This window comes from Botryllus schlosseri, chromosome 8, assembly GCF_051294905.1.
Source record: "Botryllus schlosseri isolate E-star chromosome 8, Bs_hap1, whole genome shotgun sequence".
In the NCBI taxonomy this organism is placed as follows: Eukaryota; Metazoa; Chordata; class Ascidiacea; order Stolidobranchia; family Styelidae; genus Botryllus; species Botryllus schlosseri.
The window spans coordinates 22,588,804-22,610,184 of NC_137243.1; the positions used below are offsets into that span (position 1 = coordinate 22,588,804).

Here is a 21,381-nt window from a genome sequence, read left to right on the forward strand (position 1 = left end):
ATCAGGCTGTATTTCTCGTTATGATACAGTTTCGCAATGTGAGTCCATAAAATGTGCTTCCCAGCTTAATTCATGAACCTTTTTCCTCCCGGTTTCGAGGAATATAAAGCATTCCGTGCAGTCTGCAAAATATACATCAATCACTCAACACCTTCATGTACGACTAAATGCAATCTCTATACTCACCTTGAGAAGGTGTGAGGGGTCAGAACAAAGTAAAATTGGTCTGTTCCGACCATATGGATTTGGAGCTGTGAATGCACACCGTATCGGAATTGAGTCAACTCCAGCAATAAGTTTAAAAAATTTGCGGTTGGTTGACATGCCGTCTGCAATTACAGCATGAATCCTCAAATTCAAACGCTCACAATGAGCAAGTATTTCCCAGAATATTAAACAAAGATCCGCTTGTGGTGTAATGCTTGTTGGGTACCATGCAAGTGGCAAGGAAATCTCTCCTTTAACCGTTCGTACGTAAAACACTGTAAATATAATATACCTTGAATCAACGATCAATTTTATATCATAGATTGTTACTACCAAGTATGTGAGTAGCCAGTTGACAGTCATTCACAAAATTTGGATCGATGAACCCAATCAACTTTCCGTCTGATACAACCAAATTTTCTCGGACTGCAAAATAACAACAATATGTTCTGATTATAAAACACCAAGATTTCAGTACAATACTTTTCATTTCATCCAAAGTCAAAAAAGCCGGAAGGAATTCATGCTGCTTCATGACCTTTGTGATCTCACTGACCACCATTTCATTGATTCCTGGTTGGGGCTTGATGCAATTCCTATCAAAGTGTAAAAGTAAACCAGATGACAATTCAACGAGACCGTGAAATATTCAAACCTGTAACGTTGTATTGTTTTGCCAGAAGGTAAAACGAGGGCTTTACTGTTTACAACATGGTGATATGCTGCAGGTGAGCGACAATAAAACTCAATAGCCCATCTAATCACATCCGGATGGTACCTTCTTCTGGTAGAGCAAACCGATGAATTTTCAATTTGATTTCGTAAAAATAATTCTTGCCATTCATTATGTTGTACAATACCAGGTTCCTGCATTCCCTGAAAAATCTCAAGCCAGGTTAAATGTTGAGCAGTCATAATGAAAAATACTGATGGCTTTAACGCTGTATACTGTACATGCTCTTGCTACTTCGGAACCATTACTTAAAAACCAGCAATCAAACAATCATAACACTATCAAACAATATAAACTCAAACTGTGAGGTTCACCTGAACGTCAACGGAATCCTCAACAAGTAATGTGGAATCTGATCTTCCCTCAAAGACTTCACATTTCATGCAACACTTGTTGTCTTCAACACAGCCAGCTAATAAATTCATAGGATCATATTGTCAAGATATCCTCACAAAACGGTTTAAATTTAACATACTATTTACCAATAATCTGGCACTCTGGTGATCGTATCATTTCATGGACTGTAAGCTTTCCGTTATTCAACATAATCACCGGATGAACAACAGAGTTCTCTACTTTGTATGGCATTCCAGTACCCTCACATATTGTGATAGCTTCCACATCTCCTGAAAAGTCGCCACTTTATTTAAAATAAAATTTACCTAGGGCTATCATTTTTTTCACTAAGCAAATTTCCTCCATTACTCTCATCTCACAAGATGCTCTACTATGAACAATGAACATATTTCTACCTCGAGCTCCTCACAAAACCACGACCTATTAGTGCGCTCCGATATTATTCCATGTTTACAATCATTATAACGCTACCTAATTATTATCTTGCAGTTACTGAAGCTATATACACACCTATGAATATCAGTTTCATATCACTATCCATATAATTTACTCTTCTAAAAAGCCCTTCGCCCAACAAGCTATTCTGCAAACATTGACCTAGGCATAACTGCGAAGTTGTAAACAGGCTGTTACTCACGTAAATACGCATTCAAAGTCTGATGTTGCAAGTTGACGCCAGATGGAAATGCCTCAAGGGGGACATTCCAGCCATAAACGGACATCAGACAGAGATGCATATTGTCATCAAACTGCAAACTGAACACACTCATACTTTTAACACTCCATATCAAACTCAAGGGATGGAAATATTAATACTTAATCTTGGGAGAGACTTCATCGCTACATTGCAGTTCTGCTACAAACATCTGTCTTTTGTCATAGAAAACCCAATTTCCTGTGAAAAGTGCCGATCTTAACTCATCTCAGGATTAACGAGCAAAATTGCGTTTGGTAAGCATATAGGCTACCTTTTGCATTTGATGACAGCTTTTCAATCGACTTCCAAATATCAGTACGGCATTTATGTTGCAATTTTAGCGGGGTTTCAAATCGTGTCGGTGGAAATTTTCGCGGGGTAGGTTTGGGTGAATTGAATTTTTCCGGCATTTCCAGGATGGGTACGGGCCGTACGGCACCAAGCTTCAGACTTACTCTTTTTCCATTTCTCATGATGTCATCAGGGCGAAAATGGACATCACAGATAGTGGCTCTATTGAAAGTACAAATCATGATTGACATGGTAAGTCTGAAATGCGATAAACTTCAAACAGAATCATCATCCAAAATCAAACAAAGAGATATACGGTATATAGGCTATAGGCTAGTTCACATATATGCAATGACTCACGATTCCTTGTGAAGTTGCTTCTTTATTGTGTCTCCCTGTGTTGGATCCCTAATTTGTAATACAATTTTACGCAGAGCCTCCCTATGTTTCCTTTCTTCTTCGGTTTTCGCCAAATCTGGTCTTCGAATTTGAAAAAACGATCGTTGTGTTCCGGATTTCCGAGCCTTTTGTGAATGCCAGTGACAACCAGGAACGCAGCAATTGGAGCCTGACATTATTTTCTCCAGCCAGTTAAGAACACTACAACACTAAATTTCTCATGAAAATTGTGTCATCAGCCATCAAGTAATTTCATGTACGGTATGCCTAATATAACGGCCGACCAGCAATAATCTTCCAAGGTAAAGTAATGCGCTAACAGGGAATTGTGTGCCCACTATATTCACGTCGATTCCATACAGCAGACACAAAAACATATAGCATGATAACGATAACATTACCAACTAATCTATGACAGGCTACTCCAGTCGCAATGTAACACGATAACATGCCGCTGGCACTGCCTGAAAAACCCTACCAGCAGTAAAATTTGACATCTTAATCTACGAAGTGATATCTCAGCATTATCAATTGCGTACAGAAAACATACCGCACTAACCAATTAACCTCCTAGATCTGATTAGAACGCAACTTTTCCCTGTGCTCAAGCGGCAGAGATGGCATCTTGGCGACGGCCTTTCCAAATTGACGAAGCGGAACGATCGTTAGTGTCTACACCACCTTAGAACACTATGATACCGTAGAGCAGACCATCGAGTCGATGAATTTAGCTGTTTGCAGAATACTTCAACCTAAGAACGTCCTTTAAGCTGACCATCGTGATGACGGAGAAAAGCGAGGTGTGGAAGTATTTTACTGTAGATAGTGCTGGTGGTGTTATATGCGATCTGTGCAAGAAGCCTATAAGCCAAGGCTCTGGACTAACAAAGCGTAAAAATACCAGTAATCTATGGAGTCACATGAGGGGACACCATGATGAGGAATACAAGGGCATAGAGTGTAAGAAAATCAAACCAAAGAAACGCCCAGCAGAGTCAACAATTCGTAGGGATATTTTTGATTCTATGAGAATATGGGCCAATTCGGACAACAGAGCGAAAAAGATGGATCAATTGATTGTAGAAATGCTGGCAACTGACAACCTTCCTTTTTCAACTACTGAGAAGCCAGGATTTATCAGGGTTATGGCAGCAGCTGAACCACGCTATAATATGAAATCAGAGAAATATTATAGAACTCAACTTCACAACCGATTGCTGGTCAAACTCCACCGAAGCCCTTATCAGCTTAACTGCTCATTTTATAGATGAAAAATGGGAAAGAAAACAGGTTATTCTCAATGTGAGAGCGATGGAGGGTTCACACACAGGACAGTACATTGCAAACTGCTTTATCTCAATGTTGCAATATTGGGAGATTGAAAGTGAGCGAGTCTTCCTGGTTTTGAGAGACAGTGGAGCTAACATGGCCAAGGGGCTGGGTCTAGCAGACGTGAACAATTTGAGTTGTTTTGCTCATTCACTTCAGTTGGTTGTTAACGATGCGCTGAAGGCTCCAGGTGTACTGAAGGAGTTGTTGGCAAAGTTCAGAAGCATAGCCACCCATTTCCGTCATTCTGTGTTAGCCAAGCAGAGACTATCAGGCATTCAGAAGTTACTAGGGATGGATGAGCATTCTATTCTACAGTCAGTTCCAACCAGATGGAATTCAGATTTGCTAATGTTGGAAAGAATGCTTGAGCAGAGACGTGCTTTGGCCTTGTATGCTAGCGAACATGGACGTATAGTATGTCCCATCAATGACGAGTGGGGTATCGCTGAACAGTTGGTTGGGTTGCTGAAGCCATTTGATCAAATTACCAAGGACATCAGCCACGCAATTGCGAGTCTGTCTGTTGTCATACCAAGTGTGAATGTTCTCAAAATGCTGCTGCAATCACCTGAGGTAAATACCATGTATTCTGGAATTTCTTCTGTAAGGGCCACACTGCTGTCAAGGCTTACTGCAAGGTTTTCACACATTACCGATTGTAAATTCACTGTACTTGCCTGCTTTCTCGATCCACGGTACAAGGATAGACTATTCGACAGTTTGGGAAAAAACAGATGCAGGGATTGGATTGCGGAAGAAGGAAAGGAAGTTCTTCAAGCGTCGCCACAAATTGATACGCCCGTACCTCCAGAGGAAGCAATGGGACTTTTACAGAAAGCGACTGCATTTGACCATATATTCAACACTCTGCTCTCTAATAATGACACTGCTGATTCAAACGAAATGTCCGAGGTAGATCAGTATTTGCTGGAACCATTGAAGGAAAGACGAGAAACAGATCCCCTGCAGTGGTGGAACCAGAATAAAGAAAGACTTCCAATTCTCGCTACGTTGGCGAAAAAATATCTTGCTGTGCCACCGACTACAGTACCGAGTGAGCGACTTTTCAGTACTATAGGCCTCATTTATGAAGACCACAGAAGTTCACTCCTGGGAGAAAATGCCGAGAAATTATGTTTCATGAACTACAATCTGCGACTTCTAGACTGGGACTATTGATATATTTTTATTGCCCCACATCATTCATTTTATGTTCAAGCATAGCGTTGGCTGTAAATCATTTGAAATACATGCCGTGAGTTGTTGGATATGCGCTTTGAGCTAGATTCCACATCTTTTGAATATCGGCTTAATATATCGAGGTTATCGGTGAAGGTGCTAGATATCGGCTTTATCGGTATCGGCTAAAAAATCCAATATCGGTCGGGCTCTAATGGTAACCCTATGGTAACTAGATGTGCAACACGTGACTCACGGTTGAATACGCCGAGATTCATACTGCTAAGCCGGCTAAAAGCAGCATAATTGGTAGTCCTATAGTCCGGGCCGTAACTGCCGCACCCCAAACCCGCCAATTGAGGGGGGCCAAGCTCGAAGGGGGCCCAAAATTATTTCGTGAATTAGCATAAATTATAGAGTATTTTGTGAAAATTTATGCAACTTTTTCAAAAATCTTTCGCGCCGTGCGCGATTTCAATTCGCCACATGTTGTGATTATTGGGTACTCTTCCCCAAGAAAAAATACGCAAGATTTATAGAAATGGGCATATCAGCGTTGGCCATGACCGCACCACAACGCACCAAGACATGTGACTCCAAGAAGTGTGTCAAAACGATCAGCAGCGAGAAAGCCTTGGCCGTGAAGGACTGCTTTTATGCTGACCAAAAACTTCGAAATACCAATAACTTCGTTATATATACAAAATACATATAGGTTTAATTGTCCATATAGGCGCCTAAATGACTGGCGCCGAATGTTCTTGTCTTGGCAATCCGAACCTCACAAGACAAATACCATCCCGCAGCAAAGAAAATTATATGCCAGTGAAGAAATACCAATCTGAAATCGTGTGATCTTTCAGTTTAGTACAGGGGTGGGCAAACTACGGCCCGAGACTCCGTTCTGTGTGGCCCGCGAAAGGCTCGAGAATCGTATTTAAAACATTGGAAAATGCGCAGTAAAAAATCTAACTACTGCTAGGATTCGATTAAACTTTTTTTCTTATATTTCACCATGATATGTATGAGTTATATTCTGACTAGGCCTACAGTATATTTTTATTTCATTTCTAGTGCGATAGCCCGACCTCAAGGCGCACGCATTTTAAAAGGTTTCAATTGCTATAAGCATTACAGAAAGTCAAAATCGAAATGCCACTCCAGCAAGTTGATTACTTTTAGTGCTGCGTACTTGGAAAAACCGATTCGCGCGTGTGGTAGGTAGATTCGTTCTCTGTATGTGCAGAAGTATTTATGTTTATAAAATCCATATATAGCATATTTGAAGCTAACATTGCTATGACGCTGTCAGCATTGTGTGTACTGGAATTGAACCAAAAGTAGAATCAGCAAATATATAAACAGTAAGGTTACCGAATTTTGAGATCCGAAAAAGAGCCCACCTATCAAAAACACCGAAAGATAAGAAAACTGGTAAATTTGAAAATTTTTCAACCAAAACTTCTGTGTTGCCTATAAAAAAAAGGTCATCATATTGTCTAGACTCCTGAAAACCTCGCGTTTTTACGATTCTTTTGTGGTGTTGACTAAAAAGAAAGTCGTCACTGTGATCGACTATAGCATTACCGACTTATCTACAATTCTGCACGGAAATCGACTTTTTCGATGGCATTGTAACACTCTTTCTCACCTTCAATTTGGTGAAAAAGAGGACAGATATTCTTAAAAGAGGACTTATAACCTAAAAGCGCATGCGTTTCTAATTTTTTCAATTTCTAAATATCACAGAAATTCAAAACGGAAATGACATAACTCAGCCCACGAGTGTCTTTCCTTAAAAACTGGTTACTGAGGACCAGTGGTTGGCTTTTGGGGTGGGCGAGGTGGGCTTGGTTTACGTACTTTTTTCAAACGTTATCGTTTGACGAATAACCGCGATAATCAGTGTACTCATCAAAAACATGAAACCGTACAGCGATGGGTTATTCATCAAATCTCTGCATTCGTTAGAAAAGTCCCATATACTTGGTTTTACTGCAAATGACAGATGATAGTACCAGGAAATGTTAATTCCTGCAGTTTTTAGGCGATTTGGTTTGTAACCACACTTGTGACGTAATATGTGTGCAAAAAGAAATAGAAGGTGTAGTGATGTGTGAAAGGGGGTTCTGGGGGGCCGAGCCCCCCAGAAGCTGCGATTACGTGCACATAGCCCTTAGTTTCGCCGCGGGCCCCCTCAACCGTAAAGCCATCACTGCTGAGGACGATCCAATTATATATTATATCCATATTTCTTGGGTCACTATATGACAGTGACATGCGATCTCATTTTTGTCGCTTGTTTTTGTTTTTACATAGGCTACTATATCTTCGTTTACTTTTCATTCTTTGCGCATGTCTCCTCTTTACATGGCCTTGGCGAATGTGAGTGTCTGATTTCAAAGACGACTCCAAGTCGTTTCGACACCTTCCTATCCTTTCATGACATCGAAATTTTTGTGGTGTATTGGACTGATAGAACAATGCTAATAAACCGAACGAACAATGGTTCTGAAACTGTGGGGCGTGGAAGCATATGAAGGAGGCGCGAAGCCGCAGTGAACTGAAAATTTATTCGCGCTCGGCGCGATTTGCATCCAATTCGTGGTTATTGCTCAGTCTATTGTCCAAATTTTCTATTTTGAAATTCTCTCGTCTATAGCTATAACCTTCAATGCCATCAAACTATTCGTTCGGATTGCTAGCATGCTGATTTCTGTCTTAGCTATTGTGTGATATGACGTTTAAGGCGGTGCGACATTTTTCACTCTCATAAAGGGGGATATGTCTATTTGTCTAATAAAGTTTCAGAACCACCGCTATAGAGAGAGATATGGAATTCTTTTTCGCCTGCACCATCGAGGTGCTCTGGCGACGGAGACGCGATACGGCCTTTATAGTAAGGCCATCCCGGTTTTTTTCTTCTCCATGCTATCCGTGATTGCCGAGTGCCTAGCAGGATAGCCAGGGATCGAATCCACGACCTACCGATCGAGATGCCGGACGCACAACCATTACACTATCTCGCTATATGATTAAATAACAATATTGTTTTTTGGCTAATAATCTCAATTTAATATAGTGCGGCCCGTGAATGGAATTAGATGTTGAATGCGGCCCGCGAGCCCAAAAGTTTGCCCACCCCTGGTTTAGTAGGTTTGGGCAATTCTACATTTTTTGATATAGCGGACAGGAGGTCACGAAATAACATCTTGTAACGAAATCATACCGAGGGGTCCGCCCGCCCGAAGATGTTTAATTTTACGGGGTCTGCAGTTTCAAAGACACCTTTCACTCAGCTCTACCGGTAAATCTGATTACGTGGGCAAAGAGGACAACCATGCAATTCCCGATCTTATTCACCGATTTTATCATGAATTATCGAAATATTCGCGCGTCGCGATGTACAACTTTAATTTCGTGGCAAAAGCGAACAGCGTGATGCGGGGTCAGTTTTTCGCCCTATGGGAGCCCGGGGTCCTGACGAAGTTCCTGCCAACGGGTATACCCCCAGAGATGTTTAATTACTATTAAGGGGGCCTATACCTTTTCAAACACACCTCACTCGGCTCTACCGGTAGATCAGATTACGTGAACAGAGACAGGATGAAAATTGATAGCAATACATGCGATTCCCGATCATATTGACCGATTCAGTCATGAAACTGAAGAAATTTCTCGCTTCGCGCGTTTAGGCGAGAAAAGCTGATTGACTCAACGTACACCCAATGCAGCAGATAAGTAGCGGTAAACAGTGTACAGTTTTGAAATCTCGCCAGGGCAATAAAATACTCCGCAATAGCCATGATCACTGTTTGGGTCCGTTCCATAGCCGTAGTATTCGTGCGGCCCCGACCGTACTCTGAAATTCTAAATTTGGCCCTCACACCGAAAAAGTTAGGGAACCACTGGTTTATAGTGACATGTGAAACTACTAATATTAATGACGAAATGTATTCTTGAACTTGAAAAAAGAACTGCTCAACTACGCAATAATCGGTTACGACGGATGGGGAATAACTAGCACTAGTGATGTAATAATGGACAGTAAGGTCCACAGCCTTTGCAAATCCTAAAGGTGCAGTTATCGTCCTTTCACAAAGAAATCGATCTACATCATTAACACATCTGATTACCATTACGATTACTTCGATATTGTGCTTTGACTCACTATACATATGAAGTTCAACTGGCACGATGAATATATGCGTTCAATAATAATCCATTCATTCCATGCTTATACATACATGAAGTACAACAAAGCTCTTCATATAAATTTCTCACCACTAGAGATACGGTTAGAAGAGCTCCGAATAATATCGCGATGGGCGAGTTGACTGTGTTACGGGAGTACGACGCAAATTCATATAGCGTAACACCTGGCACCCATGCCATGACGGGTAGAACCGTGCACAGCAAAATGAATCCAACAATGCCGTCAGCCACAGCCATCGACGCTGCAACGAAAAAGCAATAGACATTCCGGTGTGTAGAATGTAGCATAGTCGAGGATAATAAAACAATCCACGCATGTCTACATCGAAATGTTTGGTGCTGGTGAGAGAACATTCATACCGAATCACTATATCTATATAAATGTTTCATCTAATGCGAAGATTGAAGTAATGTTGCGTTTGCAATGGCAAAATGAATACTTCGTTGGTGAATGAATAAACGAATCAAAGATTTGTAATCTTGCTATAGGGCACGGATCATGTTCGACGTCTACCCTGTTGGGAACAAGTCACTCTTCGAGTCACTGGACATTTAATTCAAATCAAGCCGATTTTTTAATGTGACTAGAGATATGTCAAGTCGCATTTTGGAAGTACGAGGCATAATAATGAATCCATCGATCACACCAGTTATTGTTCAAATCATTGCATCTTGTAAGATGGCTGAAGTACAAAATGCGTTGTTAATTAATGTTGCAAGACGTGTACAAATCATTTATATCATTCTTGTTTAGAAGTTCTTTCTTCAGTCAGACTGAATATTTAATAGTCGAATTGAAATCGGGTATATAATATGCTGGTCAAAGTTATAAGCTAACCTAACTAGATTACAATAAGTCGTTCTTATATCATGCTTTACCACTATCAAATATTCAGTTTCATAAAAAAGGGCTAACCTTTAATGGCGTGATGCTGTTTTCTCATCGCTGCATTTGTGGCAACCAATCCGAGTATGAGACTGTTAACACTTATGATGGTTACGGCGAGCACACTGACCATCAACCCAAAAATCACAGCCGCCCAGGACTTGGTGCAAAGCGACACTTCATCCCCAATTTCACACATCTCTTCTTCGAGAAACAGGGGATAGCCGCATTGCCGAGAAATGTTTGCAAATTGCCTTTGAATAGTATAGTTAACAGGAGGATATAGTTCAAGGCGTGTATAATGCTCGATGTTGGTTACGAGCAAGGTGTCCATAGCATACACATTTGGTTCTACATAGGGTACGACGTATTCGTCGCGGGTATACGGCACTACTTGATAAACGGGTGCGGCAAGGACCACATCCTGAGTTTCCACTTCCTCTGTGCTCGATTCTATTGGGTCCAATTCCTGAATAGTCAGGTTCATGAATATTCTGTCATAAAGTAGACCGTCTTTAGCGACATCGCCTGAACCTTCTTCGTTGCCTTGCATGTCACTATATCCGCATTCAAACGCCACAATCGTGCTTAGTGATCGAAATATGAAATACAGCGTTTGCAACCTTCATCGACAAATGTTTCAATAAGTCTATAGTAGGGATTACTTACAATTCGTAGCCTATATGCATGGGCTTATTCAAATACCTGATTGAGTAAAAATAATAAATAATAGTAGCAAGTAGACTATAACGAGTTATAGGTTATGGCGGCAAAGTTTTCTAATAATGATTAAAATAGTGAATTCCACGGTTTTGAGTCTGTAACCTAGTCACAAGTCAATCTCACTTTTGTAGTTTTGACTCGAGTCAAGTCGACTCATTTTCAAATCCCCACAGGATCAAGTTCGAGTCCCAGTCAGGGGGAACGAAGGGTCTAGTCCAGTGGTTCGCAAACTCTTGTTTTCGCGGACCCCTTTTGGACCGTCACGGGCCCCCTGAACCCCCTCTACACACACAAGTTTTAGTTCAAATTTAGTCCCATTATCGTACAACGGTCATATGCGTTATGCAAATATTAACTGTATAGTTAAGTGATAAACAGCAACAAAATGACTTTTCTTGAAAATACATCATACTATTTATGTAGAAACTGGGTAGACTTATATCATTTCAAATCTAATTCTACAGCTGTCTTGAAAATTCGCACCTTCGATTTGATATGAACGAGTGCCAAAAAATACATTTCCACAATGATAGGTGGTGGCGAACAATGCTCACTTTAATTTTTTTTATCTCTTATCACTCACCAACTCACTGCGCGGTCCCTTGGACAGCAGTGCGTCACGTCTAAAAAAAGGCATTACTTCGGTTTTCTTGAGCGCGGCACAGGTTTTACTGTGTGCTGCGATTTTGAAAGCAGTGCGTGGTCGTGCACGCGCGCAACTTAGACGGAACAGTGGTGACGAATATAAAAATAACGGGTAACGCTTCCGACGACACCTTTCGGTAGGATCGCAACATATATGGCACCAAAATTAAGAAGCAGATTTTAATGAACATATAACGTCAAGCCTATAGGCATTTCTATCTAGCAGCCCTATAGTGGGTCGAGATATTAAATGAGAGCTGCACTCTAAAGATGTTGTGACCTCAAATTGAAGATGAAATTGAATGAAACGAATGAAACGAAATGAAACGAATTTTGGCAGCGGACATTTTTCTTCAGAAAGTCACTCTAATGGAACTGCAGCCAAAATAAAATTTAAATATATCCCCATTGCACGCTGGTTGCATAAATAAATTTCTATGGCTGCGCGGCCGCGCATCTCCGCTGCCTATCCCGCTGCTGTTGATGCAACAGCAATGAGTCGCATTACAACAAACAATATATACTGATGAATTGACCAAATATTTGCTAGCCACGTTAATTTTGTCATTGATCGTTATTTTGGACTTAGGATTACCGTATTTAGGAATCGGGAAAGGAGGTCACTTTCTCAAAATTTCCAGACTTACAATACTGTAGTAAAATCCGGAAATTGGTAAATTTACCACGAAATTGTGGCTGGTTGACTAAAAAAAGGTCAACTTTCCTGCTCGACTCCCGATATACAGTTTTTCTTTCACAATTTCCGTTGGTTCACTAAAAAAAGGTTGTCGCTTACGTTAGAACCGCTAAATTCCTCTTTGGCGTCATTTATGCTCATTTTCACTCGAATCTATTCCTCATCTTAGCTGAGAAAGCTGTAAAGGAAGACGAATGGACAACAGAAGGAGATTTATGCGTCCTCGGAGGACATTTTTCAAAAACCCAAAAAGGAGGATAAATTCTCGTATGGTATGGTAACCCTAGCACAGGGGTGGGCGACCTGCGGCCGTAGAAGGGAATTTGTACGGCCGTGACACATAATTCACGTAATTCCAATATATTTCCATTATAGCAATGGTTCTCAACGTTTTTGGCAGCGCGGACCCCGCAAGTTTTGGTTCAAATTTAGCTCTGTTATCGACTATCGTGTAACCGTCATCTGCCCTGTGCAAATAGTAACTGCAGGCTAGCGATAAACAGAATAAAAATGACCTCCCTTGAAATTAGCATCATACTCTTTACGTAGAAGTTGGCACCAGAGTTGGATCAATTGTAATTTGTAATTGAGCTGAATGTATTAATTACATTTTTTTCATGTAATTGTAATTGTAATTGTAATTGAAGCATTTCTATTTTGTGTAATTGTAATCGTAATTGTAATTGTAATTTGATCAAAATTTTGCTCAATTACAATCTCAATTACATTTTCACGGAAACCTGACAATCACAACATAAAATAATTATTTAATCAATCAATCATTTATTCGTCGCACCAGTGAAAATCCGGTACGAACCAGGATGACGACGAGGGGCTTTAAGGCCCTAGTAAACAGTCACCACATGTAATAGTTAGCCTATTTACATCGGTGTTCTATGCGTGCTGCGTTATAACTAGATAATTCAGCCACGCTAAACTGTTTCCCATACTTCAGTAGCAACAGAAAACTTTGTGAATTACAATATAGGCTAAACCAGCGGTTCTGAAACTGGGCGTGCCCCCTTGGGCTGCGTGAAAGCATCTGAACGGGGCGCGACGCTCCAGTGAACTGAAATCTTTTCCGCGCTTGGCCCGATTCACCTCCGTTTTATGGTTATTGTTTGGTGTATCGTCTGAGTTTCGTATTGGAGAATTCTCTCATCAACAGTCATAACCTTCCATACCATCAAACTATATGTAAGGATTGCTTACTTTCTGGTTTCATTGTGTTCTATGACGATATGGTGGGCACGAAATATTCACTGTCATAAAGGTGGGCGTATCTAAAAAAGTTCGAGAACCAGAGGGCTAAACTAAATCTTAATATTTCAAAAATGATTGAACAGCATATAAACTCTTTTGAAACTTGTGCTGAACCATTTCCTACACCACGGTCAAAGTTTTTTTTGAGCTCTGACCAGTACCGAGGCTTGTTGCAACAATAGCAAAAAAATTCAAGATTCCACCCAAGGCTTCATCAAACTTGATCACCCATTTGTAGAGATGTTATTCCAATATTACCTCCAATCTTGGCCAAATTTACTGGGGCCAGAAACTTTTCGCACCCTAATGTTCATCAAATGCAATCCAACAGTTTCCGAGCAAGTGGAAATGTAAATGCGAACCAAATTATTGTAATTCTTAGTTATCAGGAGGTTCTTTCCTTTTGTATTTATTTTAATTTTACGCACCTTATCGGTATCATCCTTATCGCTGACGCCTTACCAATTACATTTCATTATCCTGACCAAGCTCTGAGTAGCCTAATCGTTTGATTACATTACATTGACTGTCCTGTAGCCTATTCGCTGTTAGCCGCTCAAACCTTTGGTTCTTAACAGTTGCTTGAAACATTTTTCTGTGCTTGTAGTTTTCAGTACTCATGAATAGGAATAGTTCGAATACGTTCGATTTTTTTTTAATCAAAGGGTATTCTACATATCAGGAATAAAACATGAATAGCTTGAGATTGTTGCTAATTACGTCGCTACGGTTGTCAAAGAACACCTCTTTACTGAATCAATTACCTGTTTAAAAGTAATTTTAATTATAATTATAATTGTACTTAATTACATGTTTAACAGTAATTGTAATTGTAATTGTAATTTGGGGTCGCGAAGCAGAGTCCAACTAAAAAAAATTTCGCGATCCGGGCGATTCGCGTCCAAATCATAATTATATTGCTCTGTATTCATTCTGAATTTCACATTTAAAAAATCTCTCATTCACAGTCGTAACCTACCATGCCATCTAATTATCCGTTAGGTTTGCTAGCATCGTGGTTGCGTTTTTTGATATGACGATAAGGGGAGGAGGGGCGAAATCTTTCATCGTCATAAGTTGGGCGTGTCTTAAAAAGTTTGAGTACCACTGTTCTAAGGTAATTACTTCCTATATTATTTTTTGTTTGATCTCAAGGTCCACGAAGTTTGAAAGGTTTCAACTGCTAAACGTCGCAGAAATCCTAAACGAGATTGACATAATTCGGATCACGAGTGTGATTCCAGATTGGCCTCTCCAGTTTTAATAATTTCAGAGATGTGCTTACAAAAAACGATTGATGCGTGTCCTATGTAGATTCGTTCTCTCTATATGCGTAGAATTGGGGTATTTATATTCTATCTCCGCATAGTAGAAGGGTGTTTGAAGCTAACATGGTTATGATGCTGTCAGCATTGAGTGTCCTAGAACTGAACCAAAAGTGGAATTAGTAAATCTATGAACAGACCAATATTGCGTTTTGCGGCCCGCGAGCTCAACAGTCGGCCCACCCCTGGTCTACACAGTAGAATACTTGATCTCAGACGGCCATTCTGTTTATGTGAGTCCTTGAGTTTTAGCAAATATGAAGGGAAACTGCTTCGCGATTTCTCTAATTAAAAAAGAATAGAAATGAGGTTATCGCACATGTTACGAATATAGAGGTTTCGCGGATCCCCTGAAATTGGCTCGTGGACCCCTAGGGGTCCGCGGACCATCGGTTGAGAACCACTGCACTATAGCCTACCGACAATCCTGGTGAGAGGTCAAGAAATCAGCAACATGCAACAAAGTGACTTATAGCAATTAATCCACCCAAAGATGCATCATGATGTGTAACTTGCCCTAAATTTTCGAAGACACTACCTCCATCAACTCCACCAGTGAATCTAATCACATGGGCCGATAAAGGATAAATAATTTATGGTAATATATGTGACTACTAATGGTAATGACGAAATTCATTTGTTAATCTGACAAAATGATTTCGCTTCGCACGACCATAACGTATCCCAGTAATTATTCAAAACATGGCCACTCGCAATTTCGGTGCGTATAGTATTGCGCTATGAGAAAGTAGAATAGTCTGGAAATCACCAGGAATGAACATGGACAGTGGACATGGCGCCCACTATTTAGTCCATTACTGCTTACGCACTGGAATTCGGCCGTAGGCTGCATAAGTAATCGAAATGCGGCCGTGAATTGCAAAAAGGTTGCCCACCTCTGCCCTAACACTACCTCCTTTCTTTGTGTTAAATGTACATGTACAATGACGGTCGTGCCAACGGCCGTCAGGCAATAACCGCCAAATCCTTTTGTTTAATGAACAGCAACAACAAGAAGAACAACAATGACAACACGCCAATTCGAAACCAATCTATGTATGCTACATGGAGTATATCATAGTTACGCAGAAATATAATTCAAATATCTGTTGTCACACTTCTGCATTACTTCAGACTCAGGAGGTCGAAACAAACCCGTATCGCGATATGATAATAATGGACCAAATTCCAACGCCCGCGTTGACTGTTAAATACTACGTATTCCTCATTACAGCGCATACGCATAGGGTAGACGCCAGTATATACGTCGAAAACAAAGGGAGCATACAAATATTCCAACCTATATCATCGTTACCGTCACTGTTAAACCGGTTTATAAATGTATCATCGTATTATTGCCAGTTCCGTTGATTGCTAATAATGGTGCAGATAAAATATAACCACTAATATCCCTAATATAGGGTTACCATACGTCCTCTTTTAAGAGGATTTGTCCTCTTTTTTGACTTTTTTGAAAGTGTCCTCGGAGGACGCCCTTTTGCCCTCTTTTTTGAAAATTGAGGTCAAATTTAGAGCGAAATGTGAGTGATATGCCGTAAATTAGCACAGAAGTGACGCTCCTGCGGGTATTGTGAAGTGAAAAACGGTGATTTGAGCTCTGAGTGGAAAGTTGACTTTTTTTTTTAGTCAACCGATCACAAAGTGGGAAAAATTCACCGATTTTTGAGAATTCTTCTCCGGTTTTGCAAGTCTCAAACTTCTGAAAAAGTGTCCTCTTTTTCGATTTCCAAAATATGGTAAGCCTACCCTAATATAGAGTAATATACTATTGTTTCTATGAAGACTTGACCATAAAGTATATTGAAACTAAAAACAAAGGGATGGATTTTAAGGTAATATTTGGAATCATTTGAATGGTGGGGCCCGCGAGTGATCTGCATATTTGAATCGGGGCCGTGATGTCAGTGGACACTCCTGATGTATATCTTACGCATGATGTGATGCGTCGTTCAATTTGCTAATGACGGAGCAGCACAGACTCTCATTGCAACTTGCGATGTCTATGTAGCATATAATCAGTAATCACCATATACTCGTCGATGTTCGGCTGTACGATACCGGTTCTGTGTAATGTGCCTTCTGATCTGATGTGGAATTAATGCACCTGTATACGCAATGACGCAACATAAAGAAATGATGTCACTGAAATATGGATATCGCTTCGCGTGTTGTGTGGAGCTTATCTTTTTTGCATGTTCGAGTTGGCAGAAGCTGTAGTAGCTTTGTAAAGTGATGTACTGTTTTTATTAGGGCAACTTTTTTGACATTGTTTCTGCGCGGCAGTTTGAATCCTGCGCTGCCGATTAGAGGCGCAGAAGCCTGTCTATGGGGTTATCTACGGATGCTAATCGTTGTAATTCATACACGTGATCCATGACTTTAATAACACAATAGTACGCCCAACTTGATGATGATAGCTGACACTTAGCACAGCAACAGCAACAGCGACATACGGCCGACGAACGTAACATAATTAAGATTAACGCAAGTAAGGAACCAAAGTAAGATTTACAATTAATTTTGCGCCAACGTAAATAACCAACAAATGGAGGTTCGCAGACGCTTTATATAGCGGTGAGAACAGCCTGTCCGAGAAGGCTTGATTACAAATGATTACTAAAATCAAGATTAACAGATGAAATGCGTAAGCGCAAACAGACATTTCAAAAAATGTCAAAATTTTGTCAAAATTGTTTAACAATGTCAAAATAGTTTACAAAATCAAAACGTTTTTGCAACCTGAATTTCGTTTGTATCGTAGATTTTGAACTGACGTTGAACTAATCATTAGATATTTTACAGCTCGTCGCCTACTTTATAGGTCAACCCATTGTTTGTTTGTTTGTTATATTCATATTGTTTGTCGACTATACTATGGACATTTACACCAGGCCGACATTCATCGTTTTTCTTCCGTAGCTGCCGATTTGTAGCACGGCCCACTTCTAAGCTTTTATACGACACCGCTTACTCGAACCCGCAACCCATTGGTGTTGCAGCTGTGGATTATACCACCACGCAATCGCGCCACATTGTGAGAACTACCCATTGTCTGCTCATTGTTGATCATAACCATTCAAATGAAAAAATAGGTTGACATGGTGTTATGCTCAACGTACCGCAATATCCTAACTGAAGCAAGACTGCGTGGGCAGTGCATGGGTCTTATATAAAGGGGGCATGATAAAAAATTGTGATGTAGTCACCAAGAATGAAGCAACGCGGTTTGTCACCAGTAGTGTACGCACAACTTCAGTGTTGTCGGCCAACTACTGCTGCTGCTGAACGTATCTTCTCCATTCTCGGCAAGCTAATTGGTAAGTACAAACACTTTCTATCCGAGAATCTAGGAAAACATCTTTCGTTGTGCTACAACAAATTGCAATTATTTCTACCATAATACGTGATGTTAACAACTGGAATTCTTCATAGGGCCAGATTTCCCTAAAATAAAGTTTTTTCATGTGGAAATTTGTCTGTTTTTGAGTCAAATAAGTTTCTTCAGGCCAAACTACTTCGTAAGGACAGACAGTTCAGACCAGAAATGACGATAAGTTAGGCTTACCATATTTTGGAAATCTAAAAAGAGGACACTTTTTCAGAACTATCAGACTTGAAAAACCGGAGAAGAATTCTCAAAAACCGGTGAATTTTTCCCACTCTGTGATCGGTTGCCAAGTGGATGACAAAAAAAAATCATCTTTTCGCTCAGAGCTAAAATCACCGTTTTTCACTCCGAAATACCCGCCGGAGCGTCACATATGTGCTAATTTGCGGCATATCACTCGCAATTTGCTCTAAATCTGAACTCAATTTTCAAAAAAGAGGACAAAATTTCAAAAAAGAGGACAAAAGGGTGTCCTCCGAGGACACTTTCAAAAAAGTCAAAAAAGAGGACAAATCCTCTTAAAAGAGGACGTATGGTAAGCCTACGATAAGTAGCACAATCCTAACAATATGTCGGAAAACACCTAATTTGCATACGTTAGGTCAAAATTCGGTCAAAATTAAGGGTCAAAACATGTCACAATTTTTCATTTATTAGGTCAAAATCTCACGTTTTCAGGTAAAAAAAATCGCTCTAGGCATTATTATTACAATGCACATGTGGAAACTCGAGGTTTCTAGAAAGTTATATTTTCCGTTGGTAATTTACGTTTCATGTGGTATGTCGGGAGCGTGCAGGTGTGAGTCAGTTCCTAGGGACAGCATGACTTTAGACCAGGGGTGGGCAAACTACGGCCCGCGGGCCGCATGCGGCCCTCCACACCGTTCTGTGTGGCCCGCGAGAGTCTAAAGAAACTTATAAAAAATATTGATAAAATGCGTACAAAATCTAATTAATGCTGGCACTTCATTAAACTTTTCCTGATATAGTATATTTCACCATGATAATTCTAAGGCAGTCGTTACCAAATTGGGGAGCGCACACCATTCCCCCAACCCCCCTTGGGCGTGTGAAAGAATCTGAAGGGGGAGGCGAAACTGGACTCATCTGAAAAATTTTTTCGCGCTTGGCGCGATAGTCACGTTCATTATGATTGCTCTATATTTAGTCTCATTTTGATGTTTACGATATTGGTATAATTCGGATCACGAGGGTGATTTCATATTGGCCACCCCAGTTGTTATTATTTCAGCGATGTGCTTATTAAAAACGATTCGCGCGTGTCTTAGGTAGATTCGTTCTCTGTATGCGTAGAAATAGGGTCTTTATATTTTATCTAAACATAGCAGAAGCGTGTTTGAAGCTAACATGGTTATGATGCTGTCAGCAGTGCGTGTCCTGGAATTGAACCAAAAGTGGAATTAGTAAATCTATGAACAGATCGCTTTTCACAGATTTAAATTTCAATCCTGTTCTAAGAATCGGGAAAACCGACTTTCATTTCTATAGTTTTGACAAATTGGTTATCGAGGTCGACCAGCAGCCTATGAAATCTCGCCACTGATTCTGACGCGTGTACGATATCATCATAGCAATGTTTGGTTTGTTTTAAATAAGCATATATATTATCTCCATGTCCTCACTATACAATCAAATACCAATATCGCGTTTGGTTTAGAATCCCAATTTTATATAGTGCGGCCCGCGAATGGATTCAAATGTTGAATGCGGCCCGCGAGCTCAAAAGTTTGCCCACCCCTGCCTTAGACAGATGTGCGTGAGTGTGTGTCGAGGTCAAGTTTGCTTTGTTCACAACATTGGTGCTTATCGTCTACAAGGGTCATTTGCGCCCAGCACGAAAATTTCATTAACATCAGTGTCTTTTTGCGGTCTTTTTGTACTGGATTACGAACAACTTCCATGCTCGCGCTCTCCCACCATCGGTCACCCTCGTTTTTCGTGCGTCCGTATCTTGAGTCTTTACGGCCGACTTTAGGATCGGATAAATTTCACTCTGGAACTTTCTCATACACTACAATCGCAGCGACGAGGAGCCCAGATAAAGCTCCCGACGCACAGAAGTTTTTCGAAAACGCTAGCGCCTAATCAACTGCACCACTCGCGTCCCCCCTCGAGGTGGAATATTGTAACATGAAGAAGCAGTTGTCTTGTGGGCCAAGGTGTGAATGTATTGTATTTGCGCCAAGCTAGGTTGGTTGATGTTTGTATATCGTATGGGTTGAGTAGGTTGTGTGCACCGTCGTTATGAGTATATTGCGTCCTATATATGAATATAATCATCATTTTAATATACTGAATGGACTGTGTTGGTTGTTGTGGAGCGGACGAACAATCGCGAAGATACGAGATCCTGCGCCCATGAATACACCCGCGTTCGCGATAGGCCTTGATTAGCCTAATCGGGAACGCTGCATACTCATAGTGCACCGTTTGCCAATAAGTGAATATTATACTACCTATTATTAGCCATTCCCTCCTAGCAAACCGTGATGTTTCCTGTTTATGACTAAGGTACTGCAAATAGGAAGTGCCGTTTCCGTGACAGTTATAACGACGGGATGCGTTCTCGTTGTTCGCACAATATTAGAAATACAAATAGATTTAGGTGCGTCTAAAGTGGCTTATGTTCAACGAAAAATCTGACACGAGATCTGTTTGAAAGAAACTATATACTATAACCTGCTTATCGTTGTGAATAAGCAGAAGACTTATGATTGCAATAGGGCTAGTCAAGTAGCCCTCCTAATACGCATATCGCACTGGTTCGGGTAGAAGTAGGCCTATTGCGATATATATGGCAGGCCACCTAGTCACTCTCCTAACAGAAATTTTGTAGATGAGGCGTTGAATGTTCCACGATAAAGTAGATGTATGGTGGCTACATAAATACTCGAGTTGCAAGCTTACGCATTTTCTAGCATAAACGTTAAAATCACTGTTGCAGAATATTGTCACTATGCCAGGTAATTAAAGTTACTCGCATAGCCCTTGGGATACGCGTA

General features: G+C 40.5%; 1 protein-coding gene and 1 long non-coding RNA gene across 2 annotated transcripts in view; one reads left to right on the plus strand and one right to left on the minus strand.

Moving 5' to 3' along the window:
- LOC145444515 (uncharacterized) overlaps window positions 1-21,381 on the plus strand; it is a 414,279-nt gene that overhangs the window by 133,693 nt on the left and 259,205 nt on the right. The window lies entirely within an intron of this gene.
- On the minus strand, window positions 1,633-11,334 carry LOC145444736 (uncharacterized). The gene is made up of 2 exons (XM_080322746.1): window positions 10,327-11,334; window positions 1,633-9,652 (listed from the first exon to the last, which is right to left on the minus strand). The coding sequence occupies exons 1-2, from the start codon at window positions 10,847-10,849 to the stop codon at window positions 9,381-9,383; spliced, it is 795 nt and encodes a 264-aa protein (XP_080178872.1). The 5' UTR covers window positions 10,850-11,334; the 3' UTR covers window positions 1,633-9,380.

What these genes read in the sequence shown, in the direction of transcription:
- LOC145444736 (XM_080322746.1), bottom strand. Translation starts at nt 10,849, where the DNA reads ATGCAAGGCAACGAAGAAGGTTCAGGCGATGTCGCTAAAGACGGTCTA. An exon ending in ACAGCATCACGCCATTAAAG is followed by an intron (nt 9,653 to 10,326) that starts GTTAGCCCTTTT and finishes TTTTCGTTGCAG; the next exon opens with CGTCGATGGCTGTGGCTGAC.